At 34.1% G+C, this 18458-nt stretch overlaps 1 protein-coding gene across 2 annotated transcripts; it reads right to left on the bottom strand.

Moving 5' to 3' along the window:
* Nucleotides 1-9870: 9870 nt before the first annotated feature.
* LOC133674948 (uncharacterized) lies at nt 9871-18007 on the bottom strand. Of its 2 annotated transcripts, none has more exons than XM_062096253.1 (7): nt 17664-18007; nt 17435-17568; nt 16936-17332; nt 15819-16215; nt 11292-11670; nt 10227-10304; nt 9871-10110 (listed from the first exon to the last, which is right to left on the bottom strand). In XM_062096253.1, exons 4-7 carry the CDS (start codon nt 16199-16201, stop codon nt 10060-10062), a joined length of 891 nt encoding a protein of 296 aa, XP_061952237.1. In that variant the 5' UTR covers nt 16202-16215; nt 16936-17332; nt 17435-17568; nt 17664-18007; the 3' UTR covers nt 9871-10059. The 2 variants fall into 2 exon arrangements, with proteins under 2 accessions (XP_061952237.1, XP_061952239.1); XM_062096255.1 differs by having other exon boundaries at nt 17429-17568.
* Nucleotides 18008-18458: the final 451 nt, after the last annotated feature.

The raw sequence follows: 18458 nt of genomic DNA on the forward strand, positions 1-18458 counted from the left end.
GTCAACTCATCAACAGAGAAGGAAAGCATTTAAAGGAAAGCATAAGAAAAGAAGAAGGAGAGCCAAAGGTAGTGGATTTGGGAAGGGGACATCGGGTGGGTCGGGTTCTACTTGAAGAAAAGCAATTAAAGAAAAGAAGAGGAAGATGAAGAGATGGAGGGGAATTGATACCATATCTTTCCGATTAAACAAAAGGAGAAACAGAGCATGGGTTTGCTATGTTACATGTTGTTTGGTTTCTGTGAAAAAAACACAGGAAACCCGGTTTCTGTGAAAAAAGCACAGCATGGGAAAAATGGGTTTGGGTTTGCTATGTATGGGTTGCCTGGCAAAGAGAGGTGGCTCGACAGGGAAGGAATGGCGAAACGAAGGGCGCCTTCAACTTAACGAAGGAATGGTGATTCTTTAAGTTTACTGTGATTCTTTAAGTGGCGAAACAAAGGAATGGTGATTTTCTGAGTTTGTTATGTTTGTGTATGGGTTTGCTGTGTTTGGTTTCTGGGGAAAATTTTGGGTTTGCTATGGTTGATTTTTCCCAGGGGTTTGGGTTTGTTGTTGTTGAATGGGTTGCGTTGTTTTGTTTGGTTTCTAGAAATATACAAAGCATGGTTGTAGTAAATTAACAAGATAAACCATGAAAAAAAGGCAGCAAATATATCACAAGATTTATGTCATTATTATAACTACAGCTTAAAAATAAAAAAGGATGAAAACATAAGATAAATAAAGATATTTGAGGAAAAAAAATTACCTGGAAGAAGAGCTGAGAGATGCTTCAATTGTGTTCTGTAAGAGATTTGAGAGAGAAAGAGAGTTAGGGATTTAATTTTGGACAGTACACATTTTGTCAACAAAGGAAAGGAAAGTGTTTTCCTTAGAATAAGGAAAGGAAAACACTTTCCTGGCACATAAAGCGTATTTTTTTCCTTTGACCGGAATTCAGTTTCCTTGACCAACTTTCCTTATGTTTACAAAACATGAAAAAGTGGGGAAAATGGTTTCCAGGAAAATAAATTCCTAGAAACAAACAAGGCATAAGTGCACTTTCCTTTTTTTCTTTCTTTTTTTAAAGAGAGAGAGAGAGAGAGAGACAATTATCTTAAATAGCAAGTCCATTAGTTTCCCCTCGTCCTCAACTTCTACTCTTGTTCCTCAAATTTTTTTTTCGAGTTCAATTTTTATAAGATTTTAATTGATTAATTTATTTTTTTAGTTAAATCCATGGAATTTCAGTTGCGCGAGAGAAATATTGATCTCATTAGAATTTTAGAGGGTATGTTATTGTATATGTAAATTTATTTGAGTATCTGAAAATTAACCAAGCACATGTATATAAATATTGAATTTTATTAAAATATTTGATTGGATACAATCTCTATTTAAAATATTCATACAAATAAATAAAACAATCCTTTTATTTTTTTAAATTTGATTTATCTGTGAAATCAAATAATGATTTATGCTTTGCTAGAAATCAAATTTAATCGTGCATTGCAGAGTAAGATTTTGTGATTTGATGTTTTGAAAAATACATTTATTTATCTTTAAAGTGTTGTTGAAAATTTTTTATGGAGCGTTTATGCTTGATCCAATAAAGTTTTATTTTTTGTATATTTCAAGTGTAGATAAAAGAGGCTTGAGAGCTTTTTAAAGAGTTTTCTTACTTCAAGAGCTTGTCTTAAAGAAAATATTGTATCTCCAAGAATAATTGTTCCTTATGTATATGGTGAGGCCCTTTATTTATAGAGATTTGTGGGGGCACTCAGGTCTTTTGCCAATCACTACAAGATTTCACAGTTTTACCAACGAAAATATTCTATCGGTTTGTGATTCAGAGTTTGTTGGTATATTTTTCCCGACGGCCTCCCCGACGGAAAACATCCATCGGCTTTTCTTTCGTTGGTACTACCTAATTCCGTTGCTAACTCAGTCGGTGAAAAAACATTTGCTGATGGTTTTACAGACGGAAATTGTGCGCAAAAAAAAGTTTCCCGCTTGAAATATACCGACGGATTCATTCCGTTGGTGATTGTGTGAAAAACCAACGGAATAAGCTGTTGGTAACTTTGTCAATTAGTGTGTGAAATACCGATTGAAGATATCCGTCTGTATATTCGTCGGTGATTGTGGCAGCTACTATGAAATGCTGACAGATTAATTCTGTTTGTAAATTCATCGCTAAGATGTCAAATGCCGACAGATACAGTCTGTCGGTAAAACCCTCTGTGATTATTTTTAAATATGTTTTTAAAAAATTATTTAGAATACATTAAAATTATATAAATTAATAGTAAAAAAACTAATTATGCAAATAAATTTTTTATTAAACATCAAAAACAAAAAAATAAAATTAAATAATATTCATTACAAATTGAATGTGTTTCAAAACAAATATTAAATTAACTATTAAAGTTAAATAATATTCATTACAAATTAACATAATGGTGGAGCTGGAGGAGGAGGAGGAGGTTGGTTGTTATACGGCCTAAAAGAAAGAGGCGCACATGTATTACCACTCTGTGATGTCATGTTCATGACCATTTGGCAAAGTTGTTCATGATTCGCTTTGAGTTGTGTATACTTTGCCGATAGGTAGTCATATTTTTTGGTGAGTTGAGCTGTGTGTTGCTGCTGCAAGGCTACGAACTCCGTAGATTGGGTGCCCGATACTGATTGAGAGCTCCCAACGGTTAAGACACTTCGGGCCGCCCGCAAGTTCTTGGCTGTAGTGTTGGAGAGCCCATACACCTGATTTTTATCGGGTTCACCAGACGATCCAACCTCCATCCATAAATCCGAATAGGTCGAATGATCGTCTCCATATCTCTCCCTGAACCGGCTATTATAGGTCTCTAGAAAATAAAAAAGTAATCATCATATTCAATTCAATAAAAATAAAAACTTACGAAATAAAATGATTGAACAAACATACTACAAAGTGTTGAGCACAGTTGTTAACAAACTATTGCGCCTCTTTTTGGTTGTCTTGACTCTGCATGTGCATCTCAACAAGCAGCTTCATTGGGCTAGACTCACGTCCAAGAGACGTCGCCAATAATGAAAACAATTAATTAACAGCAAATTAATTTAATGATATATTTCATTTAAATTAATCTTACCATCTGTTTCGCATGTACAACAAACGAAACAAAGCCGCTAGTGCGCGTTGTAATTGAGCCATGAATTGATCGATTCTGGATGCCAGCATCGATTGACGGCGCAGATGCCTCTTCTTGAGAGGCACTTAAGGATATGTCATCATCACTACTAGAAGAACTAGCTGCGACCATACGTGAGCGACGAGCTATGGATTTTGTTCTACGCATCTACACAATTTTATACGAATAATTATATAATTAAATTTAAATGTTAAAAAAAAATTCAACAGCACCTCTCCTATACTGGAAACTACCAAAATCCACAAACCTACAAATATTGACAATAGCCACAACCAATTGACCCCATCTATACTAATATTGTATATAACATAACATCTATACAAATAACATCCACACTAATTACAAGGTAAATTCAACATTAACAATTACAATTCAACAAATTATTCAATTATTATGGAAATACAAACAATAAAATATATTCAATAAATTAAAAAAAAACTCCAGACTAACAATTAAAATTAATGGAAGTAATTAAACACAAATCATGCAATAAAAGACTAAAATTACTAATTATTCCAACATATTCAATTACTAATTTTAAGGTAAAATCAACATTAACAATTACAATTCAACAAATTATTCAATTATTATGGCAATACAACAACAAAATATATTCAATAAATTCAAAAAAAAATTTAGACTAACAATTAAAATTAATGGAAATAATTAAACACAAATCGTGCAATAATAGAGTAAAATTACTAATCCTAAGGTAAATTCAAAATTAACAATTACAATTCAACAAATTATTCAATTATTATGGCAATACAACAATAAAATATATTCTACAAATTAAAAAAAATATATAGACTTTAGGAATGAAATATGCTTATCTTAATAATGTGTTTACTTCAAGAATTTATCTACATTATAAAAATAAACCAAAACAAAAAAAAACATAACAAAAATAACTATAGCTAAAACAAAAAACAAATAAAAAAATAAAATATTAAAGAAATGAAGAAGATGAAGTACATACCTTTTAATTTGCTGAAGATTGAACCAAAGATTACAAGCTAAAAACACAAAAATCTTGAAGGAAATGAAAGGAAAAAACAAAACTATGAAATGAAGAAGATGAAAAAATGAATTGAAAGGGCAGTCGTTGGGATTTATAGCGCCGTTTTACCGATGGCTTTACCGACAGAAATAAAAATTAATATTATTTTAAATTATTTCGTCGGTGACGCTTCGAAAATCCATTGGTAATTTTTGAATTTTGCACCATCAGTTTTAATTACCCTTCATATTTTTTGTGGTCCGTCGATAATTCCATCGGCAACCTCACGCGGTCATAGATGCATTTAATGCACCGCCCTTTGGAATTCGCATAGTCTGTCAATGATTTGGTCAGTAATATTAACCCGCTGACAAAATACCGAAGGACTGAAATCCATCTGAACATTCATTGGTGATTGTGGCATTTCCAGTAATTATTTTTCATGAAAACAATATTTTACATAAGGCTAATAGTTAGTCAAAATTTTCTTCTTCTTCGTCGTTAATTGAATAGTCATCACCTTCATCGCAATCTTCAATATAGATATCATCATCTTCATCGACATTTACTTATCCGCTAGAGCTCAAAACAACATTCAACTCCTCTTTGTCAACATCAACAAGACTATCATCGAAAACATGAAAATTTGAATTTTTTTTAGGTCGATTGAAGGAGCAACTCGATATGGTTCAACCAACTTACTAACTTGAAAGACTTCATCTCGCACACTTGTGTCTTCGTTTTCATCATAAACAAACTCGACATGACCCCTGGGTTTTGTTTTTAAAACGAACAACCAATCCACTCTTGATCGATCCTTTCTAAAGGAAGGGGTGTATATGTATTAAACTTGTTGACATTGCTTTGCGAAAACAAAGACATTATTTACGTCGCGGAGTCTAGCTTTTGAGTTGATTTCGACCAGACCATAGTGCGGATCAACTCTGATTCCTCTGTCAATCGTGTCATACCAATAGCATTTGAATAAAAACACTCTATTCTGCTCGCTATGATATTGCAGTTCGACGACCTCTTCTAATCTACCATAGTAGTCAACTTTTAACTCACTACTAGTCGATCCCTTAACACAAACACTGTTATTGTATGTCTTTCTTCCATGCCCGTATTCTTTAGCATGGAACACATATCCATTGACAAAATACCCGTTGTAGCACTTAACTTTTCTTTCAGTGCCCAGGCTTAGTGAAGACAATGACTTAGCAGCACTCCTTCCATTTGATAAACCTTGTATGTAATGTATATCAATGAATAATAAACGAGAATCTCGTAATGACTTGCATACAGTAATTTTGCAAGTGAGAATGAGTTTGTGATAGTACTTACATGTGTTCTGAACCACGTGGCAAATTGTTCATCTTGTAATTGAAAGATCTGGGATTCGATCAGCTGTGATTTATTGGACAATAAATATTGTCGATGTTGCCTCCAAGTGATAATGAGTGTATAATATTACAATATATAATTAACAGTATATTATTGACAAAGTTTAATTAGTATTACACACACACACACACACACACACATATATACTTACTGAATAAAAGGTCTTAGCTCATCACAATTAAATAGAACATAATTGTGTGCTTGTTTGAACTCTATTTTCGACAAATATCTTTCTCTTACGACATTTTTAGGTGTGGGTCATCCAGGATTGGAGAATATTGACAAGTTCCCACTGAAAGACACTTCATCGCCATCATCATGCTGTGAAATGCGATTGATTCTCGATCTCAGATGAGGTTCAAAATAGTACGAAATAAATGTTGAGATCTCCTCAACAATATAGGTCTCACATATCGAAGCCTCAACATGCACCTTGTTCTTAACCTTTTTCTTGAGATTGAACAAGTACCTGCATTGAATTAATCAAATATTTTCAATTAAGAAAAACAAAGAAAATACTTTTATATATGAAGTACATTGCAACTGTAATATCTAACCGTTCGAATGGGTACATCCATCTATACTTGACCGGTCCTTCAACTTTTACCTCGAACAGTAGATGTATGAGGAGATGCTCCATTGAGTCAAAAAATGATGGAGGGAATATCATCTGAAGTTTGCATAGTGTCTCAACGATATTCGTTTCAAGCCTCTCAATGTGATTAACATTCAACATGCTGGAACATATATCTCTAAAGAAATGACTGATCTCCGTGAGTGCATCTCATATCCCATTTGGTAACAAATCATAAAAGGCTAATGGGATTAATGTTTGCATAAACACGTGGCAGTCATGACTCTTCATTACATACAATCTGCATTCCTTCATATTAACTAGCCTTGATGTTGTCCTTTGTCTTCCCCTTCACATCCATGACGGTGTTGAAAATGTTCTCAAACATGTTCTTTTTAATGTGCATGACATCAAGGTTATGGCGGAGCAGATTGGTCTTCCAATAAGGAAGCTCCCAAAAGATACTTCGCTTTACCCAATTATGGGTTAAACCAAAACCAGGGAACTTTTGCTTACCTGATTGAAGACTAAACACAATGTCACCGTACTCTGATACAACATCATGCAATTCTTCACCAGAAAGAGCGGGGATGCAACATCCTTTTCAACTTTGTCAATAAAGAAATCTTTTTTGTTCTTTCTATACATGTGATTATATAGCAAGAAACGACAGTGACAGTAAAAAAAAGAAGCTTTACCTCCGTTTGTTAGCGTGGATGCCTTGTTGTTTTCCATGCAGCATGGACATGCTAGTTTCCCACGCGTGCTCCAACCAGAAAGCATTCCATAAGCTGGAAAATCATTGATAATCCACATCAAAGCGACTCTCATAAGGAAATTTTGTTTCCTTGATATATCATAAGTCAAAGCTCCGGAGGACCACAACTGCGCTAACTCATCAATCAACGGTCGAAGACAAACATCTATCTTCCTGCCTGGGCTGCTTAGACCGGGTATGACAGTAGATAAAAACATGAACTCCAGCCTTATACACATTCTCAGTGGCAAGTTATAAACTATGAGTATGACCGACCAACAAGAATAAGAGGCAGAAAATGACCCGAATGGGTTGAATCCATCTGTACATAACCCAAGACGCACGTTCCTTGATTCAATTGAAAAGTGAGGATGCACATTGTTAAAGTGTTTCTACGCTTCGCCGTCAGAAGGATGCACCATCACTCCATCAACTGCATCATGTGATTGGTGCCATGTCATGTGTTCAGTAGTCCTTGGTGATATGAATAACCTCTGCAGTCTAGGTGTGATTAGGAAGTATCTAACTTTTTAATATGCCACTAGAGTCTTTCCCCTGCCAGTTCTGGGTTTGTAAAGGGAATACCCACATGTCATGCACTCGGTCAGCTCAGCATTTTCAAGATAGTATAACATGCAGGAGTTAGGGCACATGTCAATTTTCTGGTATCCTAAACCGAGGGGTTTCATCATGGACTTCGTAACATAGAAGTTCTCTTTCAGCCTGTTCCCTTCAAGTAAAATGCTTCTCACCCATTCAATAATTTTATCATACATGGCCTCACTCAACCCGTGACCTGACTTTATGGTGAACACTTGTGCTACGGCCGATAATTTACTGTGGTTCATACAGCTATCCCATGATGGTTTGTCAGAATCTTTCAACAAATCAAAAAACCTAGCTGCATCTGATTAGATTCTTCTTGTATGATTGGACATTGATTGACATTACCATGATTCATTCTCATTGTATCCATAACCATATTCCTGTAAGAATTAGTGTTGTCATTTGTCGTTTCATGCACGTTGCTAGCACTAAAAGTTGACCCAACCACCCTTTCTCCCATTCTCTTCTTACTAATAAATACTTCTCCGTGTGCATACCAACACCGGTAATTCTTCATAAACCATTTGTGTAGAAGATGCATCATTACAACATCTGAATGCAGATACTTTTTATTTTGACACTTCCTGCATGGACACCTAATATCACTTCTAGTAAAATTTCTAGGAATAGATGTTGCGAAATTAATAAAACTCTAAACCCCATTATAATAATCCTTCCTCCGTAATCCTTGGGATGAATCTCGATACATCCATGACGATCATCCATGACTTCTATCGAACCTTTATAAAATTATGATGATAAAATGTATTAATTAACTATGTTAGGTAAATAAATTTGTAAAAATATTGGTTTACATCGAGATTATCCAACAAACCAATTACAATTTCTCATAAATATTAAATATTCATTATCAATTATCACCGTCCATGCAAATTAATACATATAAATTTACAGAAATTACAACTCCGCAATACTATTGATAAAAAATTAAAACGGACCCGTTAAACAAGTTATTAATTATTTCAAAACAACACATGTAATTTGGTAATTCAATAAATTTTTAACAATTTACAAACAAATACAATTTTACAAAATCTAAAACAAATCATAATAAGTATCAAATTATACAGTCATATATTACAAGTTTGTTTGAGAAATAACAATAAAACATGTACATATAATAACAAAATAAATATACTAAAAAAATAATAAAATTGACATTTAAATGTTAAAATTTAAAAAGATAGAATTACTTACAAAAACTGATAAAATCCATCGGTAAATCAAAACACGGATGCTCTGATCACAAAACTTCAAGAAATATGACTTGTTGTGCTGAGAAGAGGGAGATTTTTTTTTGGTGGGGCTGGTTGTTTGCAGTAGGAAGGGAGTTGGGATGGGGAAGAAGAAGGAGAAATAAGAGAGGAGAGGGTCAGCAGAGTGGGCATATATTAACTTTTGTCGACGGATTCACTGACGACATTATTCTGTCTGTGAGTCTGTCGGCTATTCTGATGGTAAACAAGGCATGTCACCATACGGAGATTTCGGTTTGAATCCCTCGGTGATTCTATCGATCGACATTTCAAACGGTGAATTGGTCACGTCACCGTACGGAGTTGCCGTTTTGAATCCCTCAGTGATTTCGTTGGGGAGCTCACCCATAAAAACCTTCACGTCAGCGAACCGTTTTTTTTTTTTAATTCTAAATATTCCATCCGTCATTCCATTGGTAAATACTGATCGAATATGTCCGTCGATATATACCGACGGAATGACGGACGGAAAAAATTTCATCAGTAATTGTGACCTCAATTTACCAACAGAAGTAGTCTGTCGGTAATTCTGTAGGTATTAAGCGAATTTTTGATAGTGAATATCACATGACATTATTTTATTGATATATTTTTATTTATGAAATCTTGTATTTATGATAAAATTTCTTAAATATCTTATCTCATCTGTCAATCTTTCATTGGTAAAAAAATATATAAAAAACCTATTTATTTTGTGTATAATTTATTTCAATTTTAATTTATTTATTTATATAAAAATAAAATAAAAATGAAACGTGCAAAATTTTGATTGGTTGATTTTTTTTATGTTTCTCCAAATGCCCCTGTTCCATCGTTGATTTCACAGGGAAATAAATACCTTAATTTTTAACAGACCTCCCATCCCTAGTTCAATTAGAAATTATTGACGCAACAATTTTCATTGAAATAAAATTCAGTATCTTGTAATATTTCTTCTGAGGTATCAAATCAGTAGATGAATTGTTTGGAACTTATGATATTAGGGTTATAATTGAAAGAAATGGGAGGTCAGTGGTTTAGGGACTTGAAAGGAAATTTACCTAAAGAATGAAGGGAAATAGAAGGGGCAAATATGACTGAAATTTTCTACTTTTCATTCTTGCAGGAGGTGAAAGGTGGCGATTTACACGGCAGGGCACTACAGACATCTTTCTTACATCCTAAAAAAAAAAAAACAATTTCCAACGATGATTTGTTGTCTATCTTCTTCCTAGAGAAGGCTAAGAAGGTACATTTGTGATTCGTCCAGAGTTTTCTTTCTTCTACTCAGAGTCAGAGTCTCTATTTCCCATGGCCTTCAACCCTCTTGGTCTCTGCATGGAAACGAATGAGATGCGGTTTAATGGACAAAATAATAATAATAATAGAGCAACATTCATGCGGGCATGAAAATAAAATATTGTTCATGCATGAGAGACTTTAGAGGTACCTTCTTGGTGATCTTCTTCTCTCTGACTTCATAACGTTCTAGTGTCAAATCACATAGCCATGCTCCGGGGCTCACAAGCTATGCAACAATTTCCAATAACCAAAACCAGACTCAGATTAAGTTCCCTCTAGAAACTTGACAACCCAATACACCTCTCCAAAAAAAAAAAAAAAAAGCACCATTTCTAACGTGATTCTACCATTCCCCCCTTCCCCTTTTAATAATCAATAGTTAAAAAAATAAATAAAAAATCGGATCATGGAATGACCATTTGCCCCCAGAGTAAACATTATTCCCGGAATATCACACAAAACAATAATATCACAGGCATTTTGCGGTCCAAGGTGAGAGAAGAATCAAGTAACCACCATAATAATAAACCACGGAATTAAATTAAAAGACGGGCCCCTACAAGAGGGGGTAATTGGCAAGGAACCGTTGGTTCATGCTACTTTTGTATTACACATCTGATGACAAGCATGGCCGTGTCCATTAAATCCTCAGCCTACACCTGGACACCATGAGAGTCCAGCAAGTAATCTATTTGTTTATGAAAATAAGATTTCTCAAACTAGAGAGATGCTAGCCAACAAACTTCGGTCATTATCAGTAGGTAGGCAAACATCCACGGCTTGACTGACACGTACAACAAGCGCTGCTCTCACTTGGTCACCACATTACACGCTTTCCTAGCTTTTTCAGCCAAAGAAAAAACAAGGCCACCAAAATCACGTAAACCCACACTCCTCCCCGCTCAAACCCTAATCTTTCAATCGACGGGATCCTTCTTAAAAAATCCTTTTTCCTTATAAATGTTCGTACCTCACTCTAAATTCAATCACTTTTCTCCAATTCTATCGTTGGCAAAGTTATCCAGGATGTGTCTATTTCAATCCCATAAAAATAAATTAGCATACAAATCAGTGAATGAGACAGTACATTATTCTTGATCATCTAAAATAGTTATGGGGATGTTTTACTTTCCTAACCTTCAAATAATTTAGAATCTAATCAAAGATAGAGGAAAAATTCAAATAAAAAGGAAAGGAAGGAGAAGGGTCTTACATTGAGGGTGCGCTGAATGAATTTGGCTCTCTTTTTGGGTCTTTGAGGCAACTTGGATCCTTTAAAGACAAAGAAATCTTCTTCTTTCTCTTTATTAGTTAAAGCAATAACAAACTTTGGTGGCCAAACTGGTGGTGGTGGTGGTGGTGGTGCTTCTCCACTTCCCCCAGAAGATGACCCTCCTCCTTTCTTGGTATCCGAAGATGCCGCTGATTTGTTATTGTTATGACTCTCATGGTCTTTGCTGCTATTGTGGTGGTGGTGGTTGGTATGGTTGTTACTTCTCTTATCGTGCGCACCCTTGTCTGGTGAAGCAATCCTACGCAGACCACCACCGTTACTCTGGCCTCCTCTCATGGCACTTGAATTCTCCGAGTTCCTATTGAATTAGCAGCACAAATACAGAACAAACAGCATCAAACTAACAAAATTAGATCATGTGACATGACTCGGAAATATGATAAAAGCGACACCCCCCATCTGAAGTGTGTTTTTTAATGTAAAGTAGTGAAAAAATAATTTTTTAAAAAACAAAAAAAAAAAAAAAAAAAGTGGAGAGATTTGAAGTGGGCAATTATGAAATTACGAGAATAACCTTTGGGGAATTTTGATTGATCAAAGATCGGTGGGCAGGGACTGGCTAGAATCTCGACCGGTTTTGCGTAGAAAATGGGGTTTGGGAGTGAGATTTGACTTCTTTTGTGGGCTATAAAGGATTTGAAAGGAGGGGTTATTCTAGCAGGAGGTGTTTTCTCCTATTTTTGCCCTTTCTAGATATTTGAGGGGGAGAGCGGTGGAGATTCTATTCCTATTCGTGTTCTAATCCAACGTGAACAGCTGGTTTTTTTAGCTGGTTTTGTGGCCGTTGGATCTTGTTTTTGCTCTTTCTATGGAGACTAGTTGGAATGTATGTGGGATAAAGTGGACCAGATTCCTGATCTTTTTATGTGAAATCGGACGGTGACTAGTGGTTTTAAAAAAAAACAAAAAAGAGCTATCCTTTTCATATCCCGTTTTGAATTGCGGTCAAAACAGGTACGGGTTAAAATTTAATTTTTTATTTAAAATTAATTTTTTAATATTATTTTAATATGTTCATATTAAAAATAAATTTAAATAAAATATGCTCTTGGACCAAAAAATAATTCCTTATGGAAGGAAGCATACAATTCGTGTCATATTTCTGAAGTTTCCAAGCAAGTAATTCTTCAAATCATAAATCCTTGCCTGTCTGTTTAAAATCAAATGTTTTTAACAAGTCACTACTCACTAGTCAAGTCAACTCCCCCCTTTAAGAACTCCGAACCAAATCATTAAAATTAGCAAAGAGCAGCCTATTTTACCTAGACCTCAATCTTGACTAGGACTAGGAAGCCGCTTTCATGCACTTACCATGAGCGAACGGCTACAAAGAAGGCGCTTTCATGCACTTCTGAGCCATTCACATGCGCCACCTGACCATTCCGGTAGTGGACAAATATAAGCCTCATATAATATCTTTTAAAGATTTTCATCAAACCTCTAAACCACCTGTTACATTAATGTTGTATTGAGAAACTTAGTGCCAACCATGTTTTTTTTAAATTTAATTTTTTATTTAAAATAAATTTTTTATATTTTCGGATCGTTTGAATATGTAATATCAAAAATAATTTTTTAAAAATAAAAAATTTTATTTTAATATATTTCTAAATAAAAAAAACACTTTAAACTATCGTCACAAATATTCACTCAAAAACATCCTAAAATACCAAGTCGCTTATCAAGACTGAAATACTGCCCATATATTTGCCATCACCAGACCAGTCAGGCCAGGTGTAAATGGCACCAACTATGTGTGCGTGGCCTTGTTCATTTCTATAACAGCCATCTCCAGTCTACCTAAAGATATAATTATGAATTATCTATGATCAAGTGATAAAAACTTGAAATTAAAAGATTTGTTTTTTTTGTAGTTTCAAGTTCGAATCTTGTAGTTGCTTATATGATGGCCACCGGAGACTTACATGATCATTAACTTCAGGACCCATGAGATTAGTCGAGACACACACAAACTAACCTAAATATCCATATTAAACTAATAAAAAATATAATTATGAGTTTTAATTCGATCAAAATTATTAAAAATTTATATAATTATTAATTTTTCAAGAGCCGTGTAAATTATCTGACATTCAAGTTAATTATGGGATAAAAAAAAAACATGCCAGACTCGTACCCTTATCCCTACAGTAAATATACTTGAGTATTTGCGCTCGCAAGTCACAGAACTTCCTATTGTACTGATCATCAGAGCAAGGTAGAGATAAGGTAAGGTGTCGAGTCCAATTAAGGCCCGCCCAACCATAGAGAGGTGACAGCAAATTTGTTGGTGCATTTAAGAAAATGCCGCTGCTTGAGTCACAGGCCTATCTAGAATTGATTTTTAATATATATTTTTTTATTATAATTTAATTATTTTGATGAATAATTGCTACACTGCACTGTTAAAATCCTAAAAGAACACAGCACTTTAAAAACATACTCCAAAAAACTTCATTAAAGTCCCGAATTTCCCTAACAATATTTGAGGTGAAAATAAGTTTATTAAGGTGGGTAAAGAGTTCTTTTAAGCATAGTTTTATGACCTAGCCCTGTCCAAGACCTGAATTTCAAGTTTCGAGTTTTGACCGAATCACCGAGTCAATTATTTTTTAAAATCAAAATGAGTTTTAGTAAAAAAAATAAAAATTCAACGGGTTACAATCGGATCAATCCGTCGGATCAATCCGTCGGATCAGCCAGATCATATTGAATTGTTTTTCTTTTATTTTTTTTGACCTGGCTCCAGATTGGCTGAGTCCCGAGTTCTAGATCGATTTGTCAGGTCAGACTGGATTTCAAAATTATATTTTTAAGTGTTGGGGTTACTGAGGTGTTTAAAGTGTGTGCGTAAAAAATAATTAAAAATAAGTTTTTAGAATTTAAAACTTGGAGCCTAACTTTCCGCCCAATTTGATCGCTGGAATCTTCACCTATAAACTAAGCAATTTTATTTGGAAAAAAAAAAAAGAAGACAAACAACACATTTTCTGCTTTATTAAAGAAAAAAATTGGGGAAAGAAGGCTTGTGGCCTTGTAGTAGGCCAGCTCACGCATAGGCTTCTTTGCATTGAGCCTAGAGTGCAGCTCACTCACGCCTAGGTATCCTTTGATTTCATTTTTTTAATTTTAATTAAAAATTATTAAAAATAAAATAAAATATATTATATTATACTTGAAATATTAGTTCATTAAATATCCTTTAATTTTATCTATATTTTCAAATAAAATTACTGTATTTTTTGGTAATATTAATGATTATTTTATTTATTATTATTTATGAACCTAAAATGCAATTTTTTAAAACTTTATAGTCATGAATAACATTAAAATAAAAATTATATTTTTTTTATATTTTTAATAAAACATATTTTACACTGTTTTCTCAAATTAATTATTCTTTTTTTCTTCTTCAATTGCGTACAAAGACATGATTTTCAATGTTTTTTCTTTTTATCAAAATCTACTTTTCATATCATGATAATATTTTTATTTAAAAAACTATACTTCTAATTAAGAAAAAAACATGTTTTTATTAAAATAATTTAAAAAAATTAGTTTTGATGAAGTAGATACATTTTTTCTAATTATTTTAAATTATTGAAATTTTTATTAAAAACTCATTTTAGTTGCCGTGAGTTTTAATTCAAAAAATATGCTACTAGTACATACATATTTTGGTAAAAAACAATGCGTGTATGAGAAATAATAAAAAAATCTTTAGAGTTTAAATAGTAGCTTTTATACAGAGATATATTTTAATTACAAAATTTTTTAAAAAATTAAAAACTTGCCGAATAAACAACTAGTATTAACTAAAAAAAATCTCATGTAACCTTTGAAGGGAAGGTGAAAAATACGAAGATTATCATTTTTTATTCGGTTCAGTTTTTATTAAAAAAAATAATTAAACTAATTAAAAAAAAAATTGAAACCGGTTCAAACCGACCGATTTCGGTTCGAATAGGATTTTTAGAACAAAAACCAATTCAAACCGATTTGGCTCGGTTTTTTCCGGTTTAACTTGGTTTTTTAGTTTTGGCTCGGGTTTTTTGGTTTGGTTCAGTTGTTTTTCCGGTTTTGGTTCGATTCAGTTCGATTTTTTAAAATTTTAATTAGTTTAATTGGTTTATTTTACGATTTGATTTTTTTAATTATTTTTTTTTATTTTTTTTATTTTCTTGGTTTTTCAATTTTTTTCTCATGGACCAAGACAACTCATGAACCACGTCCCTAAATAAAATAAGTGACTAAAACGACCCAAAAAGCATCGCGGGCCCAGCCCACAAACCGATCCGTATTCCTCCACCACTTCCCACAACCTCAAATAATCAACACGGCAACACCCCCACCACATAAGCTCAAAATTTCCTCCATCACATCAAGTAAAAGTAAGAAGTTCATGTTATATTCACGAGCTGCATGGTAAAAGGGATATATATGTACCTTAAAATCCGCTGAGGGGGCGGCGGAGAAGGCGGAGGAGGCGGAGACAGACGTTGACGGAGATTAGAATATCCGTTGCTGTGATTGCTATTATTATTATTTGTGCTGCTCGGGTGATACCAAGTACTGTCTTTATCTTTATTATCAGCTCTAACAACCCGACGGTCCACACGAACTGTTGTCTTATGAACCGGGGTGGTCGAAACGTCCTTGACTTGGACTTTCATGCACCTGAGCCGCTTCCGGTTCCCCCACTGCAAGACAAGATCAGACGACGTCGTTTGCCTAATGGGATCTAAGCTGGTTCTCTGGGCACTGGTGGTGGTGGTGGTGGTGGTGCTCGTGCTACCATTATTGGTGCTCCTCAACGAGTCCTTTTCCATTTACTCTTCTACACCTGTCCCATCCCACCAATAATAAAAACAAAAAAGATAAAGCTAACTTTGCAACTTTCACAAAATTCAAATAAAAAGAAGCTGGGCCTGGCTTCCAAAAAAAAAAACACACAACAAGGGAAAAAAAAAAGAGAAAAAAAAACCCGGTGTAGATGTGAATCTGACGGCAAGGATTATTCAAGAAAAACATAAATGAGCTGTGGCCGTGAGATTGGCATCTTTTATCAGTAGAAATGTAAGAGATGGATTCAATCTAGAAATGGATCTATGAAATTTTAAAAAATTTATCCGCGTGGAGAAATAGAGAACACAAGAAATTCCTCAGAAGGGGCATGGTGCTTTTATTTGCAGAGAAAAATCAGAAGAAGAAAATTCTGTTAAGAGTGTCGAAACTCCTCAAAGTACAAAATCGAACGCGTTTTTTGGGTAGTTTGTATCGGCCCGTAGGTTTCCATGTACCATTAACAGAGATCATTGACTGAGAAAATGATAACGAGAACGAGAATTGCAGGGGGGAGCTGCTTCTCTTGATTGCAGAATGTTCATTGCCCAAAATCAGAGAGAAAGGAAGAACGCGTCAAGAACAATTGATAACTACAATGTTAATCAGAAAGTGACTCAAGCAAGGATTTTTCACAGAGAAAGATTTTGGCCTGAAGAGAGGGAAAATCTCAAGCAGAATCCATATGAGAGAGCAATTGAGGACAAAATCGATGTTTTACCCGGTAACTTCTAATCTGTTGAATTGATTCTCAATCGAGTTGAATACCACAGAAAATGATCGTTCTTGGAACACTGTAGACTGCGGGAGAGCAAAAGCAGAGAAATCAGTTGCTGCTTTATTTTATAACAGGGGAGAGAGAGAGTCGCCAAGTAAATTGCAATTTAGGAAACTGTCAATCTTGAGAGTTAAACTGCAAAATCAAAACCCGGATTCTCATACAGATATCATTCAGATTTTGACGAAACGACTCTTATGACATTTCAAAGGACTTTTCATGTCAGATTCCAATCTCTGTATATCAAGAAATCTGATTTAAATTGTATCCTCTAACAGTACACTCTGTCAAGAAATCCTCCAAATCCCCTCTGAAACTTGTTATATCTTTCCCAATGTGTCTGCAAAACAAAGAAGAAAAACAAACTCACGATTATTTGAGAAAATTAGCCAGAAAAAACATCCACAGAAATCGAATTGTGTCTCAAATTCTGAACCTGAACCTGTAAGTAATAAAACAAGCTCCGAAACCTTCTCTCTATAAAACTCAATCAACCGAAGCCAATCTTCAAAATCAGAATCCGGCGTGGAACTCCTTCCTTGTGAAAAAAACACTTTCAAATCACTACAAATGTGCCTGTAAAACAAAGAATCCAACAAATTATCAACCACGTTTCTAGACTCTATCATGCAACGCTAATACAAAATCAGATTACGTTTTCTTAATCACACCTATAAATCTGTCTTCTTAAAAGTTACAGATCCTCAACATTTATCCAGCTCTCTCCAATCTCATTCAAAATCCCATGTTTGGTTAGCGAGAAAGAGAGGAGAATTGCAAGAGACTTGGCTCTGAAAACTGTGAAGAAGAGCCACCCAATACTACAGAGAGCTGCTTCTCTTCTTCTTCTTCTTCTTTAGTAAAACGAAACAAATGCTCTCTTTCTCTTCCCCTTTCAAACCCAGAGTTCTATACACCCCCCTGGTTAGATCCAACAATGAATAAATTGGGCTCACGGTGCTTTCTAGCCTAACGGAATCGTGAGAGACGTGGTGTTGTTTTTTCTCTTTTGTTAAATCATAACTAATAATTTAATTGTTTTGTTATTTTATTTAGCTGTCGTCAGCCAATCATGGTTAATTCGAAACAACCTATGATATTTAATTCCTGTTCGGTAACGTACAAGATTTTCTTTCTACTTCGGGTTATACCAGGATAAATATATAGTGAGATGCTACGAGGTGACTTTGAATGGTGTTATTTTTTCGTTATAGTTTATTAATTAGATATGTTATTCATGTTTTACTATAGGCTGAGTTAATTTTTTTAATATAAATAAAGTATTAGGCTAAAAAAAATCAATTTTTGAGTTATTAGTTCAAGTGATAATTTAAATAATATGAAAAAATAATAAAAAATTAAAATGATAAAAAATAATAAAAATAAAATAAAAAAATCACATTTGAGTCTGTCTGGATTATCAAATAACCTCATCATTTAATTGAAGGAAAACCTGATCTATGATT

This window comes from Populus nigra, chromosome 15, assembly GCF_951802175.1.
Source record: "Populus nigra chromosome 15, ddPopNigr1.1, whole genome shotgun sequence".
NCBI classification, from domain to species: domain Eukaryota; kingdom Viridiplantae; phylum Streptophyta; class Magnoliopsida; order Malpighiales; family Salicaceae; genus Populus; species Populus nigra.